Below are 21,167 nucleotides of genomic sequence, written 5' to 3'. Positions count from 1 at the left end.
TCATACTTTGGCAAATGCATCATTAGTGGCCACATCAATAACCCTCCGTCTTTAATCATATACACAGTTTTTTACATCACTAAATTAAAATGATATAAAACTAACTATCTATATAATGAACTTAATTTGATGATATATAAATGAAATAAAACCTACTCCAACAAGCTAGATTAAAAAGAGATGGATGTGTCAAATCAAATAAAAGAGAATGGTTGGTGATTAGGAAGCAAGATCAACGACCTTTTAAAATTTCAAAGACTCTAGAAGATTATTAAAAGTAGGATTTAAATTATATACATTAATCATATAAAAAGTTTTTATATTGTTAGTATAAACTAATAATATAATAGGTCAGTTGTTATTTTCATTAAATTATCAATTAATACTTATTAAAAAGTTTGCATGTAATTATCTTATATTTAGTAACCTGATTGTTTAAATATTTTTTAAATTATCACTTCTTAAAACATAAACTCTTAAAAGCATAGCAAACAACTCCCATGCAAATGACCTTTGTTACAAGAAAAAGCTTTTTGTAAAACCGTATTTGGTAACTTAGCTAGGATACCTTTTTTGGTAAATACTCATTGGATACATGTGAAAAAAGATTATGTATATGATTACAATCTCACGTGTCGGTATACGTGTTACTCCTAATTATTGAAAAGAGTTTCAAGGTTTGGTACTAGCATGTAAGTCATTCCCAATTTTTTGACAACATGTTCTCCAAACCTAGAACTGGAAAGAAACACAAAAAAAAAAGTACTCGCACTCAATATTTATAAGTACATCTTGCATATAATTTTGTCTATTAGCTATACTTAAATGGTTTATGTTATAACTCTTAAGGTTAAATTATCAGATTTAATATATATATATATATATATATATATATATATATATATATATTGTACGAATAAGTATTTTTCTCAGCAATTTCCTACTTTCTTGATAATTTTGGGAAAAAAAAATTAGTTATAGAGGACACTTCTAGATGCATTTTGGTGGATGATATGTTACAAGTGTTCATTCTTGAAGATTTGTTGGAAGCAATTATAAGAAAAGTGCCACATAAAAAAGTTGTACATATATGTATGATTATCTTTGCTGCTAGATTTGTTGCAATCTGCATAAGATTTAGCTTTTTCACTAAATTAAAGCATAGCAGCTAGAGAGCACCTACCATTGGACTTGTCTGGATATATGATAAAACTTTTAAACCACTATGAAAAGGGTCAAGCCAACTTTGGACTTATCTGCATTTTATGTTGAAGACTTTGAAACTTCTTTGAATGGGAAAAGGGAGCAAAATATAAAGACATGGGAAAAGTTGCAACCTTTGAAGTTTGCTTATGGAAAGGGGAAAAGGCTCGAAAACACCTCTCTACTATTTGATGAATGTTAATTTTATTTTTCCTTATACTTTCAATGCATTCATAATCCTATTGTTAACAAATCATTTTGCCCATTACTTAAAAATGTGATTTTTATATTGAATGTTCCTGTCGAAATTGTATCAGACATATGAGATTTTCCATGAAAAGTTCATTAGAAACATTTTTCACAAGCCAAATTTCGATAGATTCAATCGAATTCACATTTTTTAGTAACGGTATTACTTTTAAGTCTTATGAAACTCTAGCATTAAGCATAACACATACTAATAACTTTGAAACCATAATCGATAGTAGCCATTAGACTGAATGAATTCTACGAGTCATTAACTAGAAATTGTTTGTCAATTATCCGAATGTAACTAATAGTTAAAGATCCTTTGGTATGTAATGTTACAACAATAACATTACGCCCCAAATTCTTGGTATGTAATAAGTGCTTTAATTATATTAGTAACAATTTCTTGATTGCGATGGTGATGGGACAAGCAAGAATAGTGGAGGTAAGATTTCCTTTCATCTTTATGTTAATAAATAAATAATCTGAGACTACTATTTGACAGGTTAACAGACAGCAATTCAGATAATATATAATAGTATTAACTATTAAGTACTGACTTAACAAATCAATTAACGCAAGCTGATAACAGTGGATTAAGATCCATAAAGTAGTTAAGAAATTTTTTAGTATTAATTAAGAGTTACCTCAGCATGCATAATCATTTGGGAACTACATGTCCTTGATGTTAATTTTGGGATCAGAAAATCAAGATTGGCACCGATAAACTCTAGGATTTAATTCCACTAGACTCTATATATTTTTTCAATGGATAGTGTTAACTTGTATTATGCTCTTAACTAAGTGATCTTTGTTTAAATAATGATAAACGTACAATTAAGCATCTTCCCCACCCAAATGAATCAATACAGAATCTTTCAGTGGGGGAGGGACCAACTTGCAAGTGGAGGTTAGTCCCTTATTATATTCCAGATCACAGTACAACCAAGATTTTAATTAATTTACTATCACATTAGGTAGGCCAGTGTTTAACAGCAAGGTATTGGTATGTTAGTAAACCTAATAGTGAATCTTTATAATTCATGAATAAACAAATTGAAAATGCTCCAGACTGAATATTTTGGTGCTACAAGAAATTCATAATAAATTGGGCTTACCCTTATCAACATCATTTGAAATTCAAGTGAAATTGATGTTGTGAGTTGTGTGCAATATCTGGACCAAATCCAGGAAAACCCCAACACAAAGCCATACTGTTCCATAGTTCACAGGCTAAAATTCTAATTTATCCTTTAAGGCCAATAGATGAGATAAAAGTTGAACTGTCAAAAGCTACCAAACTTAGTGCACAATAATCTTCTTTGAGGGAAGAAACAGCAATATATCCTACAAAAACAGCATATATACATGGAAAAGGACACATCTTATAAAGTTGCTTATCAGTTTCATCTCACATCGAACATCAACCATTTGCAGTAGACTTGTAGTGAAACTCATCTATTGTGGAATAAACTAGACCTTCCAACTCGAGAGATTCAATAGCTTCTCTGCCATACAGAAACCATACGGAAAATTAGCAAGAGAAAGAACAATAACAATGCTATCTACCCATAAAAGAGATGCGGGGAGAGAGTTACAAGATCTTCTCTGAAGGGACTTTTAGCTGTTGAGCAAGCTCATTGCGATGAACCCCTTTTTCACGTGCACTGCATTAGAAATGACAGAGAGATTACTAGCACAGCAAAATCATTCAAGGAGCTCGGTAGTTATATTTTCAATCAATTACAAACAAATACAAATAACCACTATCAAAAGTAATTAAGGAAAGCAAAAAATGTATGCCGGGGGGAACTTTTATGTTTGGTTTGCAGAAGTTTTCAACACTTTTTTTTACGACACTAAATTTGTTTTCAACACTTGAAAATGAATTTGTTTGGTTTTGGAAAAATTATTTTGATTTTTGAAAATTAATCGTAAAAGAATAAAAGCTTTTTGAAAACAAGTGGATTTGTCCTTGATCCTAGTGGAAGATCTTTCCACCATTCTCATTCCAGGATCAAAAACCAACGTGAAAAGACCATAAAAAGGAAACCAACTTTTCAGAACCAATAACTGCTTCCCAAAACTCAAATCCAATCAACGTGTTAGATACAATGTAAGAACCATGTTGCACTACTTTGCATATCAGTTACATCTAAAGCAAAAGAAGTATAAAGCGGATCACGCAGACTGCAGATTATATCCACTTGTTAATGCCACAATTGAGAAAGGAATAACTATAGACTACCAGAACAGCCAGCATCTCTACTAATCTCCTACACAAAGGCAGGAGGAAATGTTCCTCAAGCAATCCAAATTTAGCCTCTTGATGAAAGTTACCACTTCTACTACAATGAAATACCTAAAGTCATGCTCGTGCCTGAGTTTAGCTAAATAAAATGTGAGTATATTTAGATCTTTTAAAAGACTTAATAATGGAGATCATCATCGTATTGCTAAAAGATTCCCTAAGTTATCCCGCCTACAAAGTTCCTATGTGGTGCTAGCAGTAACAAAGCCATTCTCTAGTTTTCATTTGATAGAAAGAAGCCATTACAAATTTGACTAAAAATTCTCATGACATCCCGAAGTCAAAAACTCAATTATATTCCTTTCCCCTCTTCCTCTATTCTAGAACAACAGCCCAAAACCTCTTGTTTTACCTCTTTTCTTATAGCCGAGAAACCCTTGAGGGAGTGGCAAATGATTTGAAACTTGGTGGAAAATGGGCTCGCTCCTCTACCCTTCTCCATGTAATACCATGCTTTGTCTATGCAGGTTCAGACCGCGATGTAATTTACACATTACGCATTGCACTGTTACCATTAAGTTGATATGATTTCTTTCAGGCATTGGTAGCATGGGTTTCATAGTTTCTACTGGAATACATCTAGTTCTATGGAGCACAACATTGAATAAGGTCCTAAAAACTGGAATCAACCTGTGAGGAAAGAACCCATATAAACCATCCACTTGTCCTGCCTGGATATACTTAAAGGTACATATGGTTTTGTTGTATCCGGAAAACCATCTATCTAACATTTATTAACCAAAAAACAGCAATAGTAATTGAAAGTAGAAAGTTCACAAGGTGTTCCTTTCTTTTTCGCTTTTTGAAAAGTTAGTCCACTGGATGGTTACAACTGGCTTACGCCCTTTCTGGCTTGCATTAGATCTAACAAAGTTATGACATCGTTTGCCCCAATGATGGGAGAGATGTTCGCAATATCTACCACAAGAAATCCGCTCCCTTCTCCAAGGGCAACCCTCTCGAAGTTCCGGTTGTTTCATAGATTGAAGAAGCTCTGGTTTGTAAACAGGAAGTTGAGGAGATAAGGGGCGAAGGATATTCAAATTCAAAGTGGATTTGACGTGTGAAGAGTGTGTCATGACCCGCTACCTATGGATAGGCTAGAACAGACTGTATCAACTATCCATTCTATTACCCATACGTCCCTTTCTTTTCTTTTGGACATTTTTGTTAGGCATTGAACTCCACCTTAGGTGCTGACCGACACAAAAGCAATTCAAGGATACAGGAGAGTACCCGAACCAGCAAAGACTTGTTCGCCATTTCCTTCTCAACTCTTCTCTAAAGCAAGTGAATGATTTAAATTCGAGTTATACCAAGGAATAACACTCTTATGGTTTTCTTCCTATGGCATCTGACATAACAGGATTATCTGACCATATTAGCCGCCATAAAAAAAGCACTTCGACATGTAGTACTCAGCCTTCATTTATACTGATGTGATTATTATGGTATTTGCACTAGACAGTGCAAGCACTGAAAAATGCACTCCCAGTGAGCAAAAATGTTAGAGATTCAAATGACTTACAGGCACGATGGTTGTTGCAAGTAGTCCAACACCATTTTATCTACACCCCTGATCCCATCCATGTTGTATCCAGGAAACTGAAACTTAAAAGATAATTACTAAATCACTGGCTACAAAGGAAATGTGAAAAATCTGAAAATGCACATCTAAATTAACTACACAAACTAGAAGGAAGAGAAAATGTATTTTGAGATATACTTGATTTGACGCTGAAGCTTGGTATCCCTTTAAAGGAGTGTTGACAGCTGAGCTAGGCACTTGAGCTGACATAGAGGAACTATCCTGTTGCTTCTGGAGTGACAAAGGAAATACAACTTCAATCAGAATCTTATATACAGGATATTGTTTAGCTTAACATATGCGAGGCAGTTTGCTAAATACCCGTAGCCTACTGTTGTAGCTATGAACATAAATGACTTCTGCAAAGTGGCTTGCAATCTCATTGTAGTCATCCACAGGCCTGAAAAAACAGCAATAAGAAATTAGGATCTTTACCACCAACTCGTTAAAGCCGACACAAAGGGAACAGGGCAGGGGGCCATCCTCCTCTAACCTCCCCAGAGACACAGTATGAGTAGAAATACCAACTGTCATGAAATATTTGCGTGCTCATGCCCTTGTCATTCATACACCAATATAAAAGGATAGATGCGTGGTTCAATCCATAAAGATGCTTTTTTCGTTTTATTTCCACCAGAAATGTTTTTCTTGCAAACTATCCATCCGTGTCAGTTGGATACACAAAGTTCATTGGTTTAAGAAGAAATATCAAAAAACTCTATCACGGGTTTTTGCATTGTCTCAAGTAAAGATAATTTAGGAATTTTGTGCTGAAACAATGCTGTGCAATGCATTGATTACATGAAAGCTGGATAGATTACAAACTATGTACTAAAAACCTAAAAACCCACGGAAATAGCTTTTTCCAAGCCAGAGGCAACCACCTAACTAGCAGAAAAGCTTTATAACTTGTGCATATAATCACCAACATTAATATACTGAAAGAAACAGAAATGAGCAATTCAGAAACCCATTTACCTGACTGAGTAAGCCATCAACTGCTTTTTACCCTGAAAGCCTTTCAAGTGTCCATGGACTCGAACGTACATGCCATTTCTATTTAAAAAAGAACCCAAAAGTACGATAAAACATGATATTAAAATATAGTACTTGGTGAAAAACTAATACACTATCAAGAAGAAGAATTACGTGACTGCTTCCATTTCCTTAGTATCAACAGCTTCATTTACCCTGCATAGTATGCATCAACCAAAGTTACAATTAGATTTTAAGAACACAAAGTCAATTGTGTCAAACATAGTAGCAACTAACTAGATTATGGTTTTACATAAGTACAGTAATTCTAAATCCTTTACCAATAAACGATGCACTACAATGTACCTCTGGTCTATGACGACAAAAATGAGATTGACACCATACCCATCAAACAAGTAGAATCTTACCGAAATAAGAGATCGAAAAGAAAAGCGAAAAAGGAAACTGACTATTACCATCGAAAACAGTCAACACGCCCTGTTCCATCATCCACCACAAATGAAACATCTGTAATCCTTTCCGCTTTGTTGAATAAAAGACCCACCAGTTTTACCTAAGAGCATGTCAGATTCTAAATCATACATCTTGTATAAACTTTCAACAAAATAGCAAAAGCCACGAGTACAAAAGACTTACATTATTCACGTCAACCCCGTCAATGAGAAAATTTGTCTTATCATCACTTGATTGAAAGGCTTCACTAATTTGCTTGACGGTTAATGGAATCAAAGTCTGTGAATCACGATTCTGGGAATAGAAAAATGAAAAGAAATGCAAGAAAGATGTTATCACCCTGCATTTCATTTTTCACCATATTAAGATGCTATATTAAACAAGCAAATATAATATGCTTTAAAAATTCTTTTATTTCCTCCGCGCTAAGCCAAAATCATTTACACACTACATGACAACACTGACAAGTTTCTAAAGACCTAGAGATGCATGAGTAGGAAATACTCTTTGTTTTGTAATCGACTCGATCAGCTCTTCTTAGTCGATACTTACTAACCAAAGCTAGAAACATATTCCAAAGTTCTCTACAAAATCTACTACTTATCTAATATTAGATGTTCCACTTATTCTTCTTCTGTGTGATGGAAAATAGCTAACAAAGTTTGTTAATGAAATGGTAGTGGAGGTATGGTCAACCGGAAGCAGGTTACTGGAAAAAGATAATTATTGCCAAATATGGAGCTCAGAATCATTGGAGTCCTAAGGATAGCACATTTCCACATGGGGGGAAAGATAGGTGGATTGGAAATGAATTACTGAAGGACTCTTACCCTAGCATATTCCTTATTGCCAGCGACAAGGACTCCTCTATTGCTCAAAATAGAGAGGACAACACTTGGAGGCCCTTAGTAAGAAGGAACCTAAATGACTGGGAGATCAATGATTTGCTTGCTCTCCTAGCCACACTGGAGATTTTCATCTTTACTGATCAGGAGCCAGACAGAATCTTATGGGGAAGTTCTAAGGAAAAGAATTTCACAGTCAAGGAAGGATACAATGTTTTGTGCTCTCATAATGGTGTGCTTGAGGATTGGCCCAGGAAGCATGTTTGGAGAACAAAAATGCCACTCAAAGTCTCCTGCTTCACCTGGACAGCTCTTAAGGAAGCAGCCTTAATTCAGGACAACCTCTGCAAAAGGAAAATCTCACTAGTTAACCGATGCTATCTATGCCACCAAAGCTTAGAAAGTGTCAATCACCTACTTCTTCACTGCCCTGTCACCTCTGATATCTGGAATTTCTTCTTATCAATTTTTGGATTATCTTGGAACCTTCCTCGGACCATTAAGGAGGCTTACACTAGCTGGATTTTTTGGAGAGTTGACAAAACCATCAAGAAGGTCTGGGAAATGATCCCAGACCTTATCTTCTTGGGTAGTGTGGAATGAAAGAAACCGCAGGTGTTTTGATGGGTTATCAACTCCAACACATTCACTGAAGGCTAAATGCTTAGTTTTTTTGTTTAGCTGGAATTTTCTTACTCCTGTTAATAGCATTGATAGTTTTTTGGACTTTGTTAGCTCCATGGTACTAGTATAGTTTTAATGTAATGGAGACTAACATGTTTTTTGCTTCAAAAGCCCTCTGGCTTTTGCTTCTGTATTATGGCACCTTCCAGTTGCCCTATATCAATGACATCGTCTTACTTCATCAAAAAAAAAAAAAAAAAAAAATAGCATCTTAGCACACAGTTTCAGTTTCCTTGTATAACGAAATCCAGATTTGATGTAGTTTCATGGACCAGTGTAATTGGGGCTCTTATCCTCCACACAGCGTTTCATGGAAATCTTTCCTCCTAATCACTGTTTCTGGCACTTCTTCTTATTTCTCTTCTTCTTCCGCTTATTGCAATCGGCTCACTAATTGCAATAATTCGTCTTAGATATTCAATCTACTATTTTTTTTTTCATAACCGTGGTGTCCGGGCCAGCTTGGGCGCACCTCGACTAATTCCAGGGGATACCTGTCACCTCCCTTCAATTTAGTATTTTAAGCATTGCTATCTTATGCTCCCTCCTATCTAAAAAAGAATGGGACTGCTGCTATTTGGGAAATTAAAAAGTTTCTTCATCATTACAATGGTTTAAACACCTCTAATATATTCTTAACTATAATGACTTATACGTAATTTCTAAGAATACAACTTTTTAAAAGAAATTAAAAAATGGATGCCCAAATCATACCAAACTTAGATGCACTGACTCTTTTACTCTGTAACTCAACAAAATTTCTGGGATACACGGAGTCATACAATTGCTTTCATATGACATTCTAAAAGATTCAAGCATTTTAACTTCTAGTTTAAACATATCTCAACCTACTTAGAAACATAAGCCATTACAACTATTCTTTGTTGGTCAAAACAGGTTATCTAATTCAGGGTGTCGAGAGGACCCAAGTTACACTCAATTTTTTGTTCCTTGCAGTTTCCTGTATAGCCGCAAAATTATCAACAAAAAATAAAAAAATAAAAAATAAACACACGCCAATAGAACTACCACTCTCCTCAATTTTCCCTTTTTTGGAAAATTTTCAAAAAATATACAGCCCAACGTAAAATATTACGCGACGTAGACCAATATACAATATTATACAACAATATACCTGGGGAAAGCATTATACATATTGCATCTAACCTTTTATAAAAGTATATAATAGTGTATAACATGGGTTTATACACAAAATATAGGCTAAACCGGGTAACAAACTCAAAATATACACTAAGTGGCGTAAATATTTTCTCCCAGTAGACATAGAGCGTCATTTTCCCTGTTTTTAATTAATTTGTAGAGGAAAAGGGCTAAAAACCTAAAATCCAAAAGCATAAACTTCGCTTAAGAAACCTATCAAACTAGTTTTACGTCCAGAGTGTTTCTATCAGTTCCAAGAGGAATCCAGGGAGGTATAATATATTTCTGAAGAATAGCATAAGTAAAAGGCAAAGCTTTCACATCTTATATGCTAAGAAAATAGAATGCAGTTTTTGCTTAATTTGTAGAGGAAAAAGGGCTGAAAACCTAAAATCCAAAAGCAAAAACTTAGCGTAACAAAACCTACTACAATAGCTTTAATTCCAGAGTGTTTCTATCAGTTCCAGTGAGGAATATATGTTTCTGAAGAATAGCATAAGCAAAAGCTTTATATGCTAAGAAAATAAGTAGAAATATACCTTGGCGGGAGAGAAAGAATGATCGGCGGCGGTTTGAGTGGCTTGTGACGGCATGAAACCGCCGCCTGCAAACGCCGCGTTGCCGTCGAATTGGCTGGTCGCACCACCATACATCCCCAACTGGCTCTGTGTGTGTGTGTGTGTGTGTGTGTGTGTGTGTGTGTTGGGTTCCCGCCTTTTTAACTTTCCTTCTCTAGGAAGCTTTATCTGGCCCTTAAGTACCAATGAATAAATATGTACTTTTTTTGACCGGTAGTCTAAATTAAATGGAGTATCTTTAATATCTTATTATATGTAGGCTATTGTTCATCTATAATATTTATCACAAATAACTTACTCTTATCACATTTATATATTTGAAAACTAGACAAGTCGGGAGAGGATGTAGTCTTTCGTAACTGTGGAGCGTAAATTCATGATTAAAAACTCACTAAATTGCAATTAATAATAGATATGAATTTATAATTTTTAAATATAATAGATTCAATGCAAAAAAAAAAAAAAAAAAAAAACGCTTAAATTTTAAATTGATAAAACTTATGTCCGGAACTTGTCTCTTGTTGGAACCCACTTCACCTAAGAATTCATTTTTTTATGAGAGGGGAAAAATTCGAAAGAATAAGTGAAAATCTTACCACCGTTCATTTAATTGTTAGGTTGTAAGAAGTAAGAACAATTCTGATACGAACAATTCTGATACTTCACATATATTCTGAAATTTCGAGTGCATTCAAATATTATCACAATATTAAAGCCACCTTGGCATGATGTCTTTTCCTTAGCAAAGTCATTTCCTACACTTAGCTTAGGTGCCAGCCCGCTCACCTAAACCAAGACAACATCAAAATGCCCTTGTCCTTGTCTTGGCACTACTTGGGCACGGGCAAGGTAGAATTAGCATGGGCATGTGCATTGTGCGAGTAGCATGGGCATGTGTGTGGGACTTGGGAGTGGCAATGGTACGATGGCAAAGCTGGCAGGACTCAGCGCCAACAGTACCTCAGGGCTGGCAGCTGGGGCGCAAGGAACAAGCACGCAGTGCACATGAGCGGTTGACAAGCATATCAGTCACATGGTAAAGCAGTTTGGCAGTTACTTCTGCCCCTTTCAAGGCGTGGCAGTTTTGTAGGTTAAGTATTTGAATGGCCTATCAGTTCGGGATGTCAACTGAAAATGTGGGCAAGGTTTAAGCTTAGGAGTAGAGAGGACAATTTGCACATTATATAAGCGTTGAAAACGCCCTAAGTCAGGCAGGTTGAAATCTAAGTATGTTCCTAAGGTAGGAAGGTACGAAATATTCATTGATCAAGGTGATTTTAGTGTTGTAATTCGAGTCTAAAGGTTAGGCTTGTCTGTGTTCTTGTACTCACTTTAATTAATACAAGTTGGGAAGAAATTTCTATAAATACGTGCGTTTATTTACTCTCTGTCTTAAATTTGAAAACAGTTCAAAGAACCTCCAAAATATTTGTAGTGTTTGAGGCTGAAGTCAGGTTGTGGATCTCGACTGCCGCACAGGTGGGCGAATCTCGAGCGTAGAAAACTTGCCCTGACAACAACTGGCATAAGATAGGATGGAGTTATTGGAAAGGTCTATTGCCAAAATGTTATGATAAAATACACAAATTGATGCTTAAAGTGTCACCAAAAAGTCACTTTCACATTTAAACTTTACTAGTGACCTATTACACACCTAAACATTTAAAAAGTAAATTATTTACACCTGAGAGCTGATATGACATAAAAATATTATATTTAAATAATAGAAGGGTGAGGTCAAAATTAAAGTAAATTTTTTAAAAATTTTAATAAAAAAATAATTTCAACCCCTGCCCCTTCTTTTTCTTTATTCAACCACCACCCCCAACCCCTCCCCCTTCTCCTCCACCTTCTCGCCACCCCTCCGCCGGAGCTCATCTCTATGTCCGCCTTCTTCCTACGCCACCACAACATGGCTATGTCGCCCAAATACATGGTCGCCGTCCGAATCCGGGCAGATTCGTCAACAATGTTGACATGCTCGAAGTATGCCTCCATTTGCCAAATGAAGTTTTCCACATCTTGAGCGTTCCTCTCACCCTTGAACTCCTTAGGGTTAGGAACCTCTATGCGGGTTTCTCAAACATTGATAGGACCAGCACCACCAGTAAGCTTGGCCGCTTCCACTTGCGTTTTCAAGGACTCAACCTCCTCTTGCAAGCTGGACAACGCCTCCATGAGCTTGAGCTCAAGGCTGGTCAGCGCCTCCTTGTGCTCATTGCTCGCAACTGTGAGGTCTTCTTGAACCTCATCCAACCCATCAAGGGCTACAGTTCAAGAGTACCAAAATTACCTTGCTTAATGATGGTGGTGGCGGATTGGTGGTTCCGGTGAGATGGGGTGGTGGTGATGAAGAAGATATAATTATTGGAGGATTTTAATGGTTAATTAGGGACTAATTAGTGTATATATAATCAATAAAAAGAAAATCAAATGAATAAAGAAAAGGAAATGAATATAAAATTAAAATTTAGGAAATTTTCGAGGTGGCGTTGATGTGGAGCTGGCGTGGCGTGCGATGTGGTGAGAGAGTGTGTTACACTTCCCATTGTGCAACTGGTCATCATCAGTTTGGAAGGGATAAATAATATCACTTTTTCATATATTAAGTATATAATAAGTCACTAGTAAAGTTTAAGTGTTAAAAGTAACTTTTTGGTGATACTTTAGGTGCCAATTTATGTATTTTGCCAAAATTTATTGATGACATACTACAGTATTGATCATCCATATCACACCAAATAAAATCATAATCATGTCAAATTTTCATTTTTTGCTGACTTGGAAAGTGTGGTCTCGCTTTCTCCATTTTGAGTTTTAACAGTTTGATTCATGCTCTTGAACTAAATAAAAAAAAACTATCGATAGAATATGGCATGCTACTCAAGATTAGTCAAAATGATAAGTCCACTTAGAGCCTGTTTGGATGAGCTTAAAAAAAGCAGCTTATAAGCTGGAAATAGCTTATAAGCCAAAAAAAAAAAAAGTTGGAATAGCCTAACTTATTTTTTTGGCTTATAAGCTGCTTTAGATAAACTAAGCCAAATATGCCCAATTAATTTTTGAGACATTTTAGCGCAAAATGACTTTAAAGGTTCCAAGCCAAACAAAAAAGTAAAACAACTTATAAGCAACTTATAAGCCAATCCAAACGGGCTCTTAGAGTAATTGTTATGAAATTAACCAGGACAAATCAAAGTTCAATATATATTGTGGGCAACAGCCAACAAGAAAATATAATCAACCAAACAATAAAAACCGAACTACAAGCATACAAGTACAAAAACAGATTACAAAGCCATCAAGATATTCAAAGAACACTCATAAATAGAGTAAGAGAAACCACTATAAGACAAGTAAATTACAAAATACAACTCTACATACAAACATACAGAAACAATCAGAAGAATTTGCTGTATTGATCGGTGAGAGAACCCCTGAGATTGGAATATAGGCCATATAGAGAATACTGGCGAAGATTCTTCACTTCAAACCATGAATTGAAAACGGATTCATGCTTATCAGTTCCAGAAAACGTAAGTTGTATCCCGAGGCTACAATCAACATTGCCACCTCGATTCTTGCAGTTATTAGTCCTGATAGCACAGTCCTGACCGTTAAGGCACACAAAGTTAGAGTTGCCTGAGCAAGACGAGCATCCATCTCTCTTCCAATACAAGTTTTCCAGCCTACCCTTTTTGAATTCATGTACCTATAGATCAACAAGAACACCATATTCTTGTTAGATACCAAATCAATCGTTGTGACACCAAGATCTTGTTGACAAGCAATTTCACTTACCAGAGTAAAACTTGTTACAGTGAATGTACTATTAGCAACGAAAGCAGGCAAAGACCTAGCAGCATATTTCCGACCAGCAAATGCAACCATGTAGCCTCCATAAGAATCCTGTTGTACAGTAGAAGAAACATCGGAGGTCAGTAGATACATATGAATATAGGAAAATAGCAGCTTTGGTCCTAGAGCTATTGCTTAGTTCCTTGTGAAATTGGACTTAGCACATTCATCCTTCAATAAAGTGGAATGTGTGATTGTGCTCCTACCACGATATGTTAATTTCAAGAAGGGCTAGTTAGGTATCTCACATACTAATTCAGAACCAAAATACTACAAAAGAAACCTGTTTCTCTATTTTATATAGAGGATTTTTCATAGCACGGTCTTTCCAGTTACCTCTTTAATTTTTCCCTCTTCCATGACTTTGTAGTGACAATGATGAAAATGAGCTTAATGCCTAAACCTCTTTAATTCTTGAAAATGTTCTTTCAAGAACAACTTGAAAAAGAAGTTTGTTTTGATCTACCAAATGCTTTTTGGGAAAGAAAGCGACACATTATAGAACTCCCATATATTGATGGTTTTAATGATCAGGCTATTCCTACAAAAGCAAGGCCTATTCAAATGAACCATGAGTTAATGGAAGTTTGTAAAATAGAAATTAATGATCTTCTACAAAAGAAGATAATTAAACCATCTAAATCTCTTTGGAGTTGTTCAGCGTTTTATGTAAATAAAAATGCTGAAAAAGAAAGAGGATCTCCAAGATTGGTTATTAATTATAAACCATTAAATAAGGTTTTACAATGGATTAGGTACCCGATACCTAATAAAAGAGATTTATTAAAAAGAACTTACAAAGCAAATGTTTATAGTAAGTTTGATATGAAATCAGGATTTTGGCAAATTCAAATTGCTGAAAAGGATAAATATAAAACAGCATTCAATGTCCCTTTTAGACAATATGAATGGAATGTAATGCCTTTTGGGTTAGAAAATGCCCCATCAGAATTTCAGAATATAATGAATAATATATTCAATCCTTACAGCCATATGTCTATAGTCTATATAGATGATGTTTTAATATTCTCTGAGGACATTGATTCTCATTTTAAACATTTTCTTTAAAATTATTAAACACAATGCTTTAGTGGTGAGTGCTAAGAAGATTAAGTTGTTCCAAACAACAATTAGGTTCTTAGGGCATGACCTCTACCAAGGTACTTACAAACCCATTTGTAGAGCCATTGAGTTCTCATCTAAATTTCCAGATGAAATTCCTGATAAAACCCAATTGCAAAGGTTTTTAGGAAGTCTTAATTATGTTGCAGATTTTATTCCAAATGTCAGAAAAATCTGTGAACCTCTTTACAAGCGTCTCACGAAAAACCCGGTTCCATGGAGTCAAGATCGAACAGAAACGGTCAGAAAAATTAAGACCATTGTCAAAAAGCTTCCGTGTCTAGGTATTCCAAACCCAGATGCTTTTATGATTGTCGAAACCGATGCTTCTAATGAAGAATACGGTGGAATTCTTAAACAAAGAGTCTTGTTGAAGTCTCCAGAACAATTTGTCCGTTATACCTCGGAAATCTGGAATTCCGCACAGAAAAATTATAGTACTGTTAAAAAAGAAATTTTATCTATAGTACTATGTATTACAAAGTTTCAAGATGACTTGATAAATAAAAGTTTTTTATTAAGAGTTGATTGTAAATCAGCTAAAGAGATTTTACAAAAAGATGTTAAAATTCTTGTTTCAAAACAGATTTTTGCCAGATGGCAAGCACTATTATCCAGCTTTGATTTTGAAATCGAATTTATTAAAGGTGATTTAAACTCTTTACCAGATTTTCTTACAAGGGAATTTCTACAGGGAAATCATGAGGCCAGGAGCCCCCACATCCCCTTTCCAGAAAAAGCCCAATCAACCAAGGCCCAACCAGCCAAATAGATATTCAGCCTTGGCTGAATTTCCAAACCTACCACTAAGGCCCATGAGGCCTACATTACCAGCTACCAGACCAAACTTAACCATACTCGGTTCTATCCCCAAAACAGAACCTTCATCACCTTTCCAAAAGGACAAACCTTCTACCAGTTCCTCAAAAGGGAAAATCCAAACCAGTGATTGTTACAAGATGAAGACCCCAGAGTCTTTCGCACAAGCAGTTAACCCCAACATCCCTATAGCAAAGGAAGAAAAACAGCAGGCATCTCAAGAAGAATTTGCCGTCATCAGCAAGACCGAGATACCGGTCTTGGCACTTGATAAACAATATGAAAAATAAAAAGATGGATTCCTAAAGATAAGAAGCAAAAAATGAAACAACCATCAACCAGCAGCAGAACAGGATCAACAGAATCCAAGGCAGATTTAAAGAAAAAGCTACTACAGGCTTTGAACAAATTAGAAGAAGCAGATCCATTAGAAATTCAAGAATTATTGGATACAGCTTCATCATCAACAAGCGACAACGGTGATATGTTGGACCCACAAGGAATGGCCCAAGCATATCTTGATTATGATCTCAGCTAAGGTTGCCTCTTCAAAAAAGTAGAAGGCAAAAAGCAAGAAAAGTGGCGGACAAACTTTTTAAAAGCAGCCGTCCAACTTTTCAAAAAGAAGACAGACAGGTGGCAGACAACTTTACAAAAGTAGCCGCCCCAACTTTTCAAAAGAAGAATGGCATCTTTAAAGATAGCCGTCCACATGTAAACATCCTTTTATTTTTCATATTGTTTATCAAGTGCCAAGACCGGTATCTCGGTCTTGCTGATGACAACAAATTCTTCTTGAGATACTGCTTGTTTTTCTTCCTTTGCTATAGGGATGTTGGGGTTAAGCGTTGCGTGCGAAAGACTGCGGGGTCTTCATCTTGTAACAATCAACCGGTTTGGATTTTCCCTTTTTGAGGAATCTCCGTAGAAGGTTTGTCCTTTTGGAAAGGTGATGAAGGTTCTGTTTGGGGATAGAACCGAGTATGGTTAAGTTTAGGTCCGGTAGGCGGGTAATGTAGGCCTCGTGGCCTTAGTGGTAGGTTTGGAAATTCAGCCAAGGCCGAATATCTATTTAATCGGTTGGGCCTTGGTTGATTGGGCTTTTTCTCGGAAAGGGGATGTGGGGCTCCTAGCCTCGTGATTACCACTCAGAAATTCCCTTGTAAGAAAATCTAGTAAAGAGTTTAAATCACCTTTAATAAATTCGATTTCAAAATCAAAATGGATAATAGTCTTGCCATCTCGGCAAAAATCATTTTGAAACAAGAATTTTAACATCTTTTTGTAAAATCTCTTTAGCCGATTTACAATCAACTCTTAATAAAAACTTTTATTTATCAAGTCATCTTGAAACTTTGTAATACATAGTACTATAGATAAAATTTCTTTTTTAACAGTACTATAATTTTTCTGTGCGGAATTCCAGATTCCCGAGGTATAACGGACAAATTGTTCTGGAGACTTCAACAAGACTCTTTGTTTAAGAATTCCACCGTATTCTTCATTAGAAGCATCGGTTTCGACAATCATAAAAGCATCTGGGTTTGGAATACCTAGACACGGAAGCTTTTTGACAATGGTCTTAATTTTTCTGACCGTTTCTGTTTGATCTTGACTCCATGGAACCGGGTTTTTCGTGAGACGCTTGTAAAGAGGTTCACAGATTTTTCTGACATTTGAAATAAAATCTGCAACATAATTAAGACTTCCTAAAAACCTTTGCAATTGGGTTTTATCAGGAATTTCATCTGGAAATTTAGATGAGAACTCAATGGCTCTACAAATGGGTTTGTAAGTACCTTGGTAGAGGTCATGCCCTAAGAACCTAATTGTTGTTTGGAACAACTTAATCTTCTTAGCACTCACCACTAAACCATTGTGTTTAATAATTTTAAAGAAAATGTTTAAAATGAGAATCAATGTCCTCAGAGAATATTAAAACATCATCTATATAGACTATAGACATATGGCTGTAAGGATTGAATATATTATTCATTATATTCTGAAATTCTGATGGGGCATTTTTTAACCCAAAAGGCATTACATTCCATTCATATTGTCCAAAAGGGACATTGAATGCTATTTTATATTTATCCTTTTCAGCAATTTGAATTTGCCAAAATCCTGATTTCATATCAAACTTACTATAAACATTTGCTTTGTAAGTTCTTTTTAATAAATCTCTTTTATTAGGTATTGGGTACCTAATCCATTGTAAAACCTTATTTAATGGTTTATAATTAATAACCAATCTTGGAGATCCTCTTTCTTTTTCGGCATTTTTATTTACATAAAACGCTGAACAGCTCCAAGGAGATTTAGATGGTCTAATTATCTTCTTTTGTAGAAGATCATTAATTTCTGTTTTACAAACTTCCATTAACTCATGGTTCATTTGAATAGGCCTTGCTTTTGTAGGAATAGCCTGATCATTAAAACCATCAATATATGGGAGTTCTACAATGTGTCGCTTTCTTTCCCAAAAAGCATTTGGTAGATCAGAACAAACTTCTTTTTCAAGTTGTTTGAGTCCCTTCCATGGTGAGTGGAAAGAAAAAAATATGGTTCTTGATGAAAATGGAGAGTGGATTCTAACACCACCTTTAGATGTCAGGACTTTCCATTCCTTGATTTCACCAGAAATGGGTTGCATACTCAACTTCTATTTATTTTACTTGATAGTTACTTGTTTTCAACAGTAAAAAAAAAAATGATTTGCAGGATCAAAATGAGACGATAAAGCACAACCCATCAGTAAATAAACAAACCCCCTTTTTCCACTATTCCCACCCCCTCTCCCATAAAATAAACACAGAAGAAAAAAGGGGAAACAGAAGAGGCTTCTCAAGGATGCAGGCATGCAGCAAAAGGAAGAGAGGCTAGAGGGTTGAGATGAACAATTGAGCATAAACACTTAATGACATTATTAAAAGAGCATGATCTGCAGATCGTGAGCTATTAAGTGTAATAGATTCCATATTTGAAGAAGACAACTTCTCTGGTATAAGAAGGCAGCAATAATAGATAAAATAAAAGGCTTCGGCATGTTTCCTAGGATGATAGTCAAATAATAGTGCGGTGATATTGCAAGTATGTAAAGCTTTGGAAACGTATTCTAAAGTATTGACAACATTGGCAGACCCTTCAGTTTCTACAAGTTACAGTTTTGGAAGCCTAAAGAGGGAACCTATTTTATGATACATACTTAATTCACCCCAAAGCTTAAAGTTAGTTCTCTATGTACATGGAGAATCCAATTTCTGAAATGCCCATAATATCCTCGCATGATGGGCAAATGGGTCCCTGCAGTTCCAGATTTGGTCATGTAGGATAAAAGACCGATGGCTAAAGGCACCTGGAATTTGGAGCACCACAAATCATAGCTCAAGACTCACATAGTATTTCCTTAAATAGTTAAGAAACCTTTAGTACCGTGCTCTATTTTTAAAGCTTAGTTATTTAGATCTTGAAATATATCAACGATAACAGTTTTTTACTGTTGATGATTTACTACTGATTGTTATTAAAAGCTAGTTATAAGTTGCATACAATTGCTTTCAATAATTGTATAAATGATTGCAATTGTCTCTTGATGACGATGTATTACTAATTCAAGTCAAAATTTACCTAATAAGTTGCATACAATTGCTACCTGTGACTCCTAAAACAAAATTCATGACTGCATTAAGTCATAAACATCTAGCAGACAGGACCAACATCAGATTAAGAGTGAAACAAGCATTCATCAGCACATGCCCGAATATTAATACCAAAGGAAAATCCAGATAGTTAGAAATGATGGGATATTGTTACAAAGAAGGAAACTAGCAGTCATAACTGTAAGAATATTAATCAAGTTCAACAATTCTAGTTCTAGAATTAAGAATCAATGGATACTCAGGCAAAAAAAAAATATGGAAAACAGATGCTTAGGAAACAATTGTCCTCCACTAGCTTAAAGTGAAAGAGATAAAAATGAACCGCATTACGTTCTTCATACATACTAAGTACTCCCACTATCCCAATTTATGTAACATTCTTTACTTTTTAGTTTGTCACAAAACAACGGGCACTATTCTATATTTAGAAACAATTTAACTTTAAACTTCTCATTAGCCATCTTACCCTCCCCGGACCCCACTTTTGGGATTACACTAGGTATGTTGATGTTGTTGTTGTTGTATTTAGCCATCAAATTGTCAATGGTATGTCTCAAACCACATTACATTCTTCATAGATACTAAGTACTATCTCTATCCCAAATTATGTAACATTCTTTACCATTTATCTCTCACAAAACAACTGCCACTATACTGTATTTAGAAATAATTTAACTTTAAACTTCTCATTTAGCCACCGAATTGTCTATGCTATGTTTTAAACCACAAGTTTCAAAAGCCTTTTTTTCCTTAATCTCCATACCCAGCCAAACACCCCCACATAAATTTGGACAAAATAGTACTCTTTCCTAGGAAGACAATGCCCAAAAAACCATGGCTATAACTTTGTACTTCACATTACGAATCAAAATCAAGAAAAATTACAACCCTTTTCAAAAATCCCCCAAACCAGAACAACCCCATTTCAGATCTAACCCCAATTCACCCTATATCTCCATAAAAACCACAACTTTTAAACAGTATACAAACAATCAACAATATAGATCCAAATAGGTGAGTTGAAAATCATACTGGAAAGAAGTTGGATGTATTAATTGTAAGAAGAGAGATCTCATCCACTTTAGGCCTGAAAACAGCAAGTTGAGAATTTGCTGACGAAAGTGATAACCTCTTATCACAAGGAGACAACTGAACTGAGTTTTGGAAAAACGAAGTTCTTGAAGCAAATGCTATTCCAAAACTAAATCCATCTGATTTCTGCACTTTTGTGTCAGCACAAGGTGAGTACACGTGATTAGTGTCACTACGTGATTGTGTTACAAGGGTTAATGATGAGATTAGTAGAAACATTAGCAGTAATGGTAGATTTTGAATCGCCATTTTTAGAGAGCTTTGATGATTCTGTGTGAAGACTACAGAGTGGAAAAGAGAAGGCACAGCAGTATGTTGTGTTGTACCTAACACAATATAACATGTTGGCAACTTTTATTTACAAAAATATTGTTAAAATATACTCCAATCAGACACAAAATAAATTAAAAAATAGATAAATTTTATGATCTAACACAGATATCTGTCTGACTTTAAATTACTCATTAAGATAAAAATGAGAATTTAAAAACTAAATTACTTTTAAATATTAAACAATGTCATTCTTCTCGGGAACAAACTAAAAATGAA

The 21,167-nt window shown here is 35.3% G+C and overlaps 2 protein-coding genes across 3 annotated transcripts; both read right to left on the bottom strand.

Moving 5' to 3' along the window:
• Positions 1-2,677: 2,677 nt before the first annotated feature.
• On the bottom strand, positions 2,678-10,201 carry LOC132049406 (replication protein A 32 kDa subunit B). 2 transcript variants are annotated; one of them, XM_059440185.1, is made up of 10 exons: positions 10,030-10,201; positions 6,984-7,094; positions 6,803-6,900; positions 6,501-6,542; positions 6,330-6,407; positions 5,673-5,751; positions 5,490-5,582; positions 5,292-5,374; positions 3,051-3,119; positions 2,678-2,960 (listed from the first exon to the last, which is right to left on the bottom strand). In XM_059440185.1, exons 1-10 carry the CDS (start codon positions 10,141-10,143, stop codon positions 2,876-2,878), a joined length of 852 nt encoding a protein of 283 aa, XP_059296168.1. In that variant the 5' UTR covers positions 10,144-10,201; the 3' UTR covers positions 2,678-2,875. The 2 variants fall into 2 exon arrangements, with proteins under 2 accessions (XP_059296168.1, XP_059296169.1); XM_059440186.1 differs by having other exon boundaries at positions 5,292-5,368.
• A 3,046-nt stretch (positions 10,202-13,247) lies between these two features.
• Positions 13,248-20,953, bottom strand: LOC132049405 (uncharacterized). Its single transcript, XM_059440184.1, has 3 exons — positions 20,559-20,953; positions 13,870-13,977; positions 13,248-13,780 (listed from the first exon to the last, which is right to left on the bottom strand). The coding sequence occupies exons 1-3, from the start codon at positions 20,865-20,867 to the stop codon at positions 13,469-13,471; spliced, it is 729 nt and encodes a 242-aa protein (XP_059296167.1). The 5' UTR covers positions 20,868-20,953; the 3' UTR covers positions 13,248-13,468.
• Positions 20,954-21,167: the final 214 nt, after the last annotated feature.

Source organism: Lycium ferocissimum, chromosome 3 (assembly GCF_029784015.1).
Source record: "Lycium ferocissimum isolate CSIRO_LF1 chromosome 3, AGI_CSIRO_Lferr_CH_V1, whole genome shotgun sequence".
Lineage (NCBI taxonomy): Eukaryota > Viridiplantae > Streptophyta > Magnoliopsida > Solanales > Solanaceae > Lycium > Lycium ferocissimum.
Note: the sequence above shows the minus strand (reverse complement) of the source record. Positions and strands in the feature narration are given on the sequence as shown.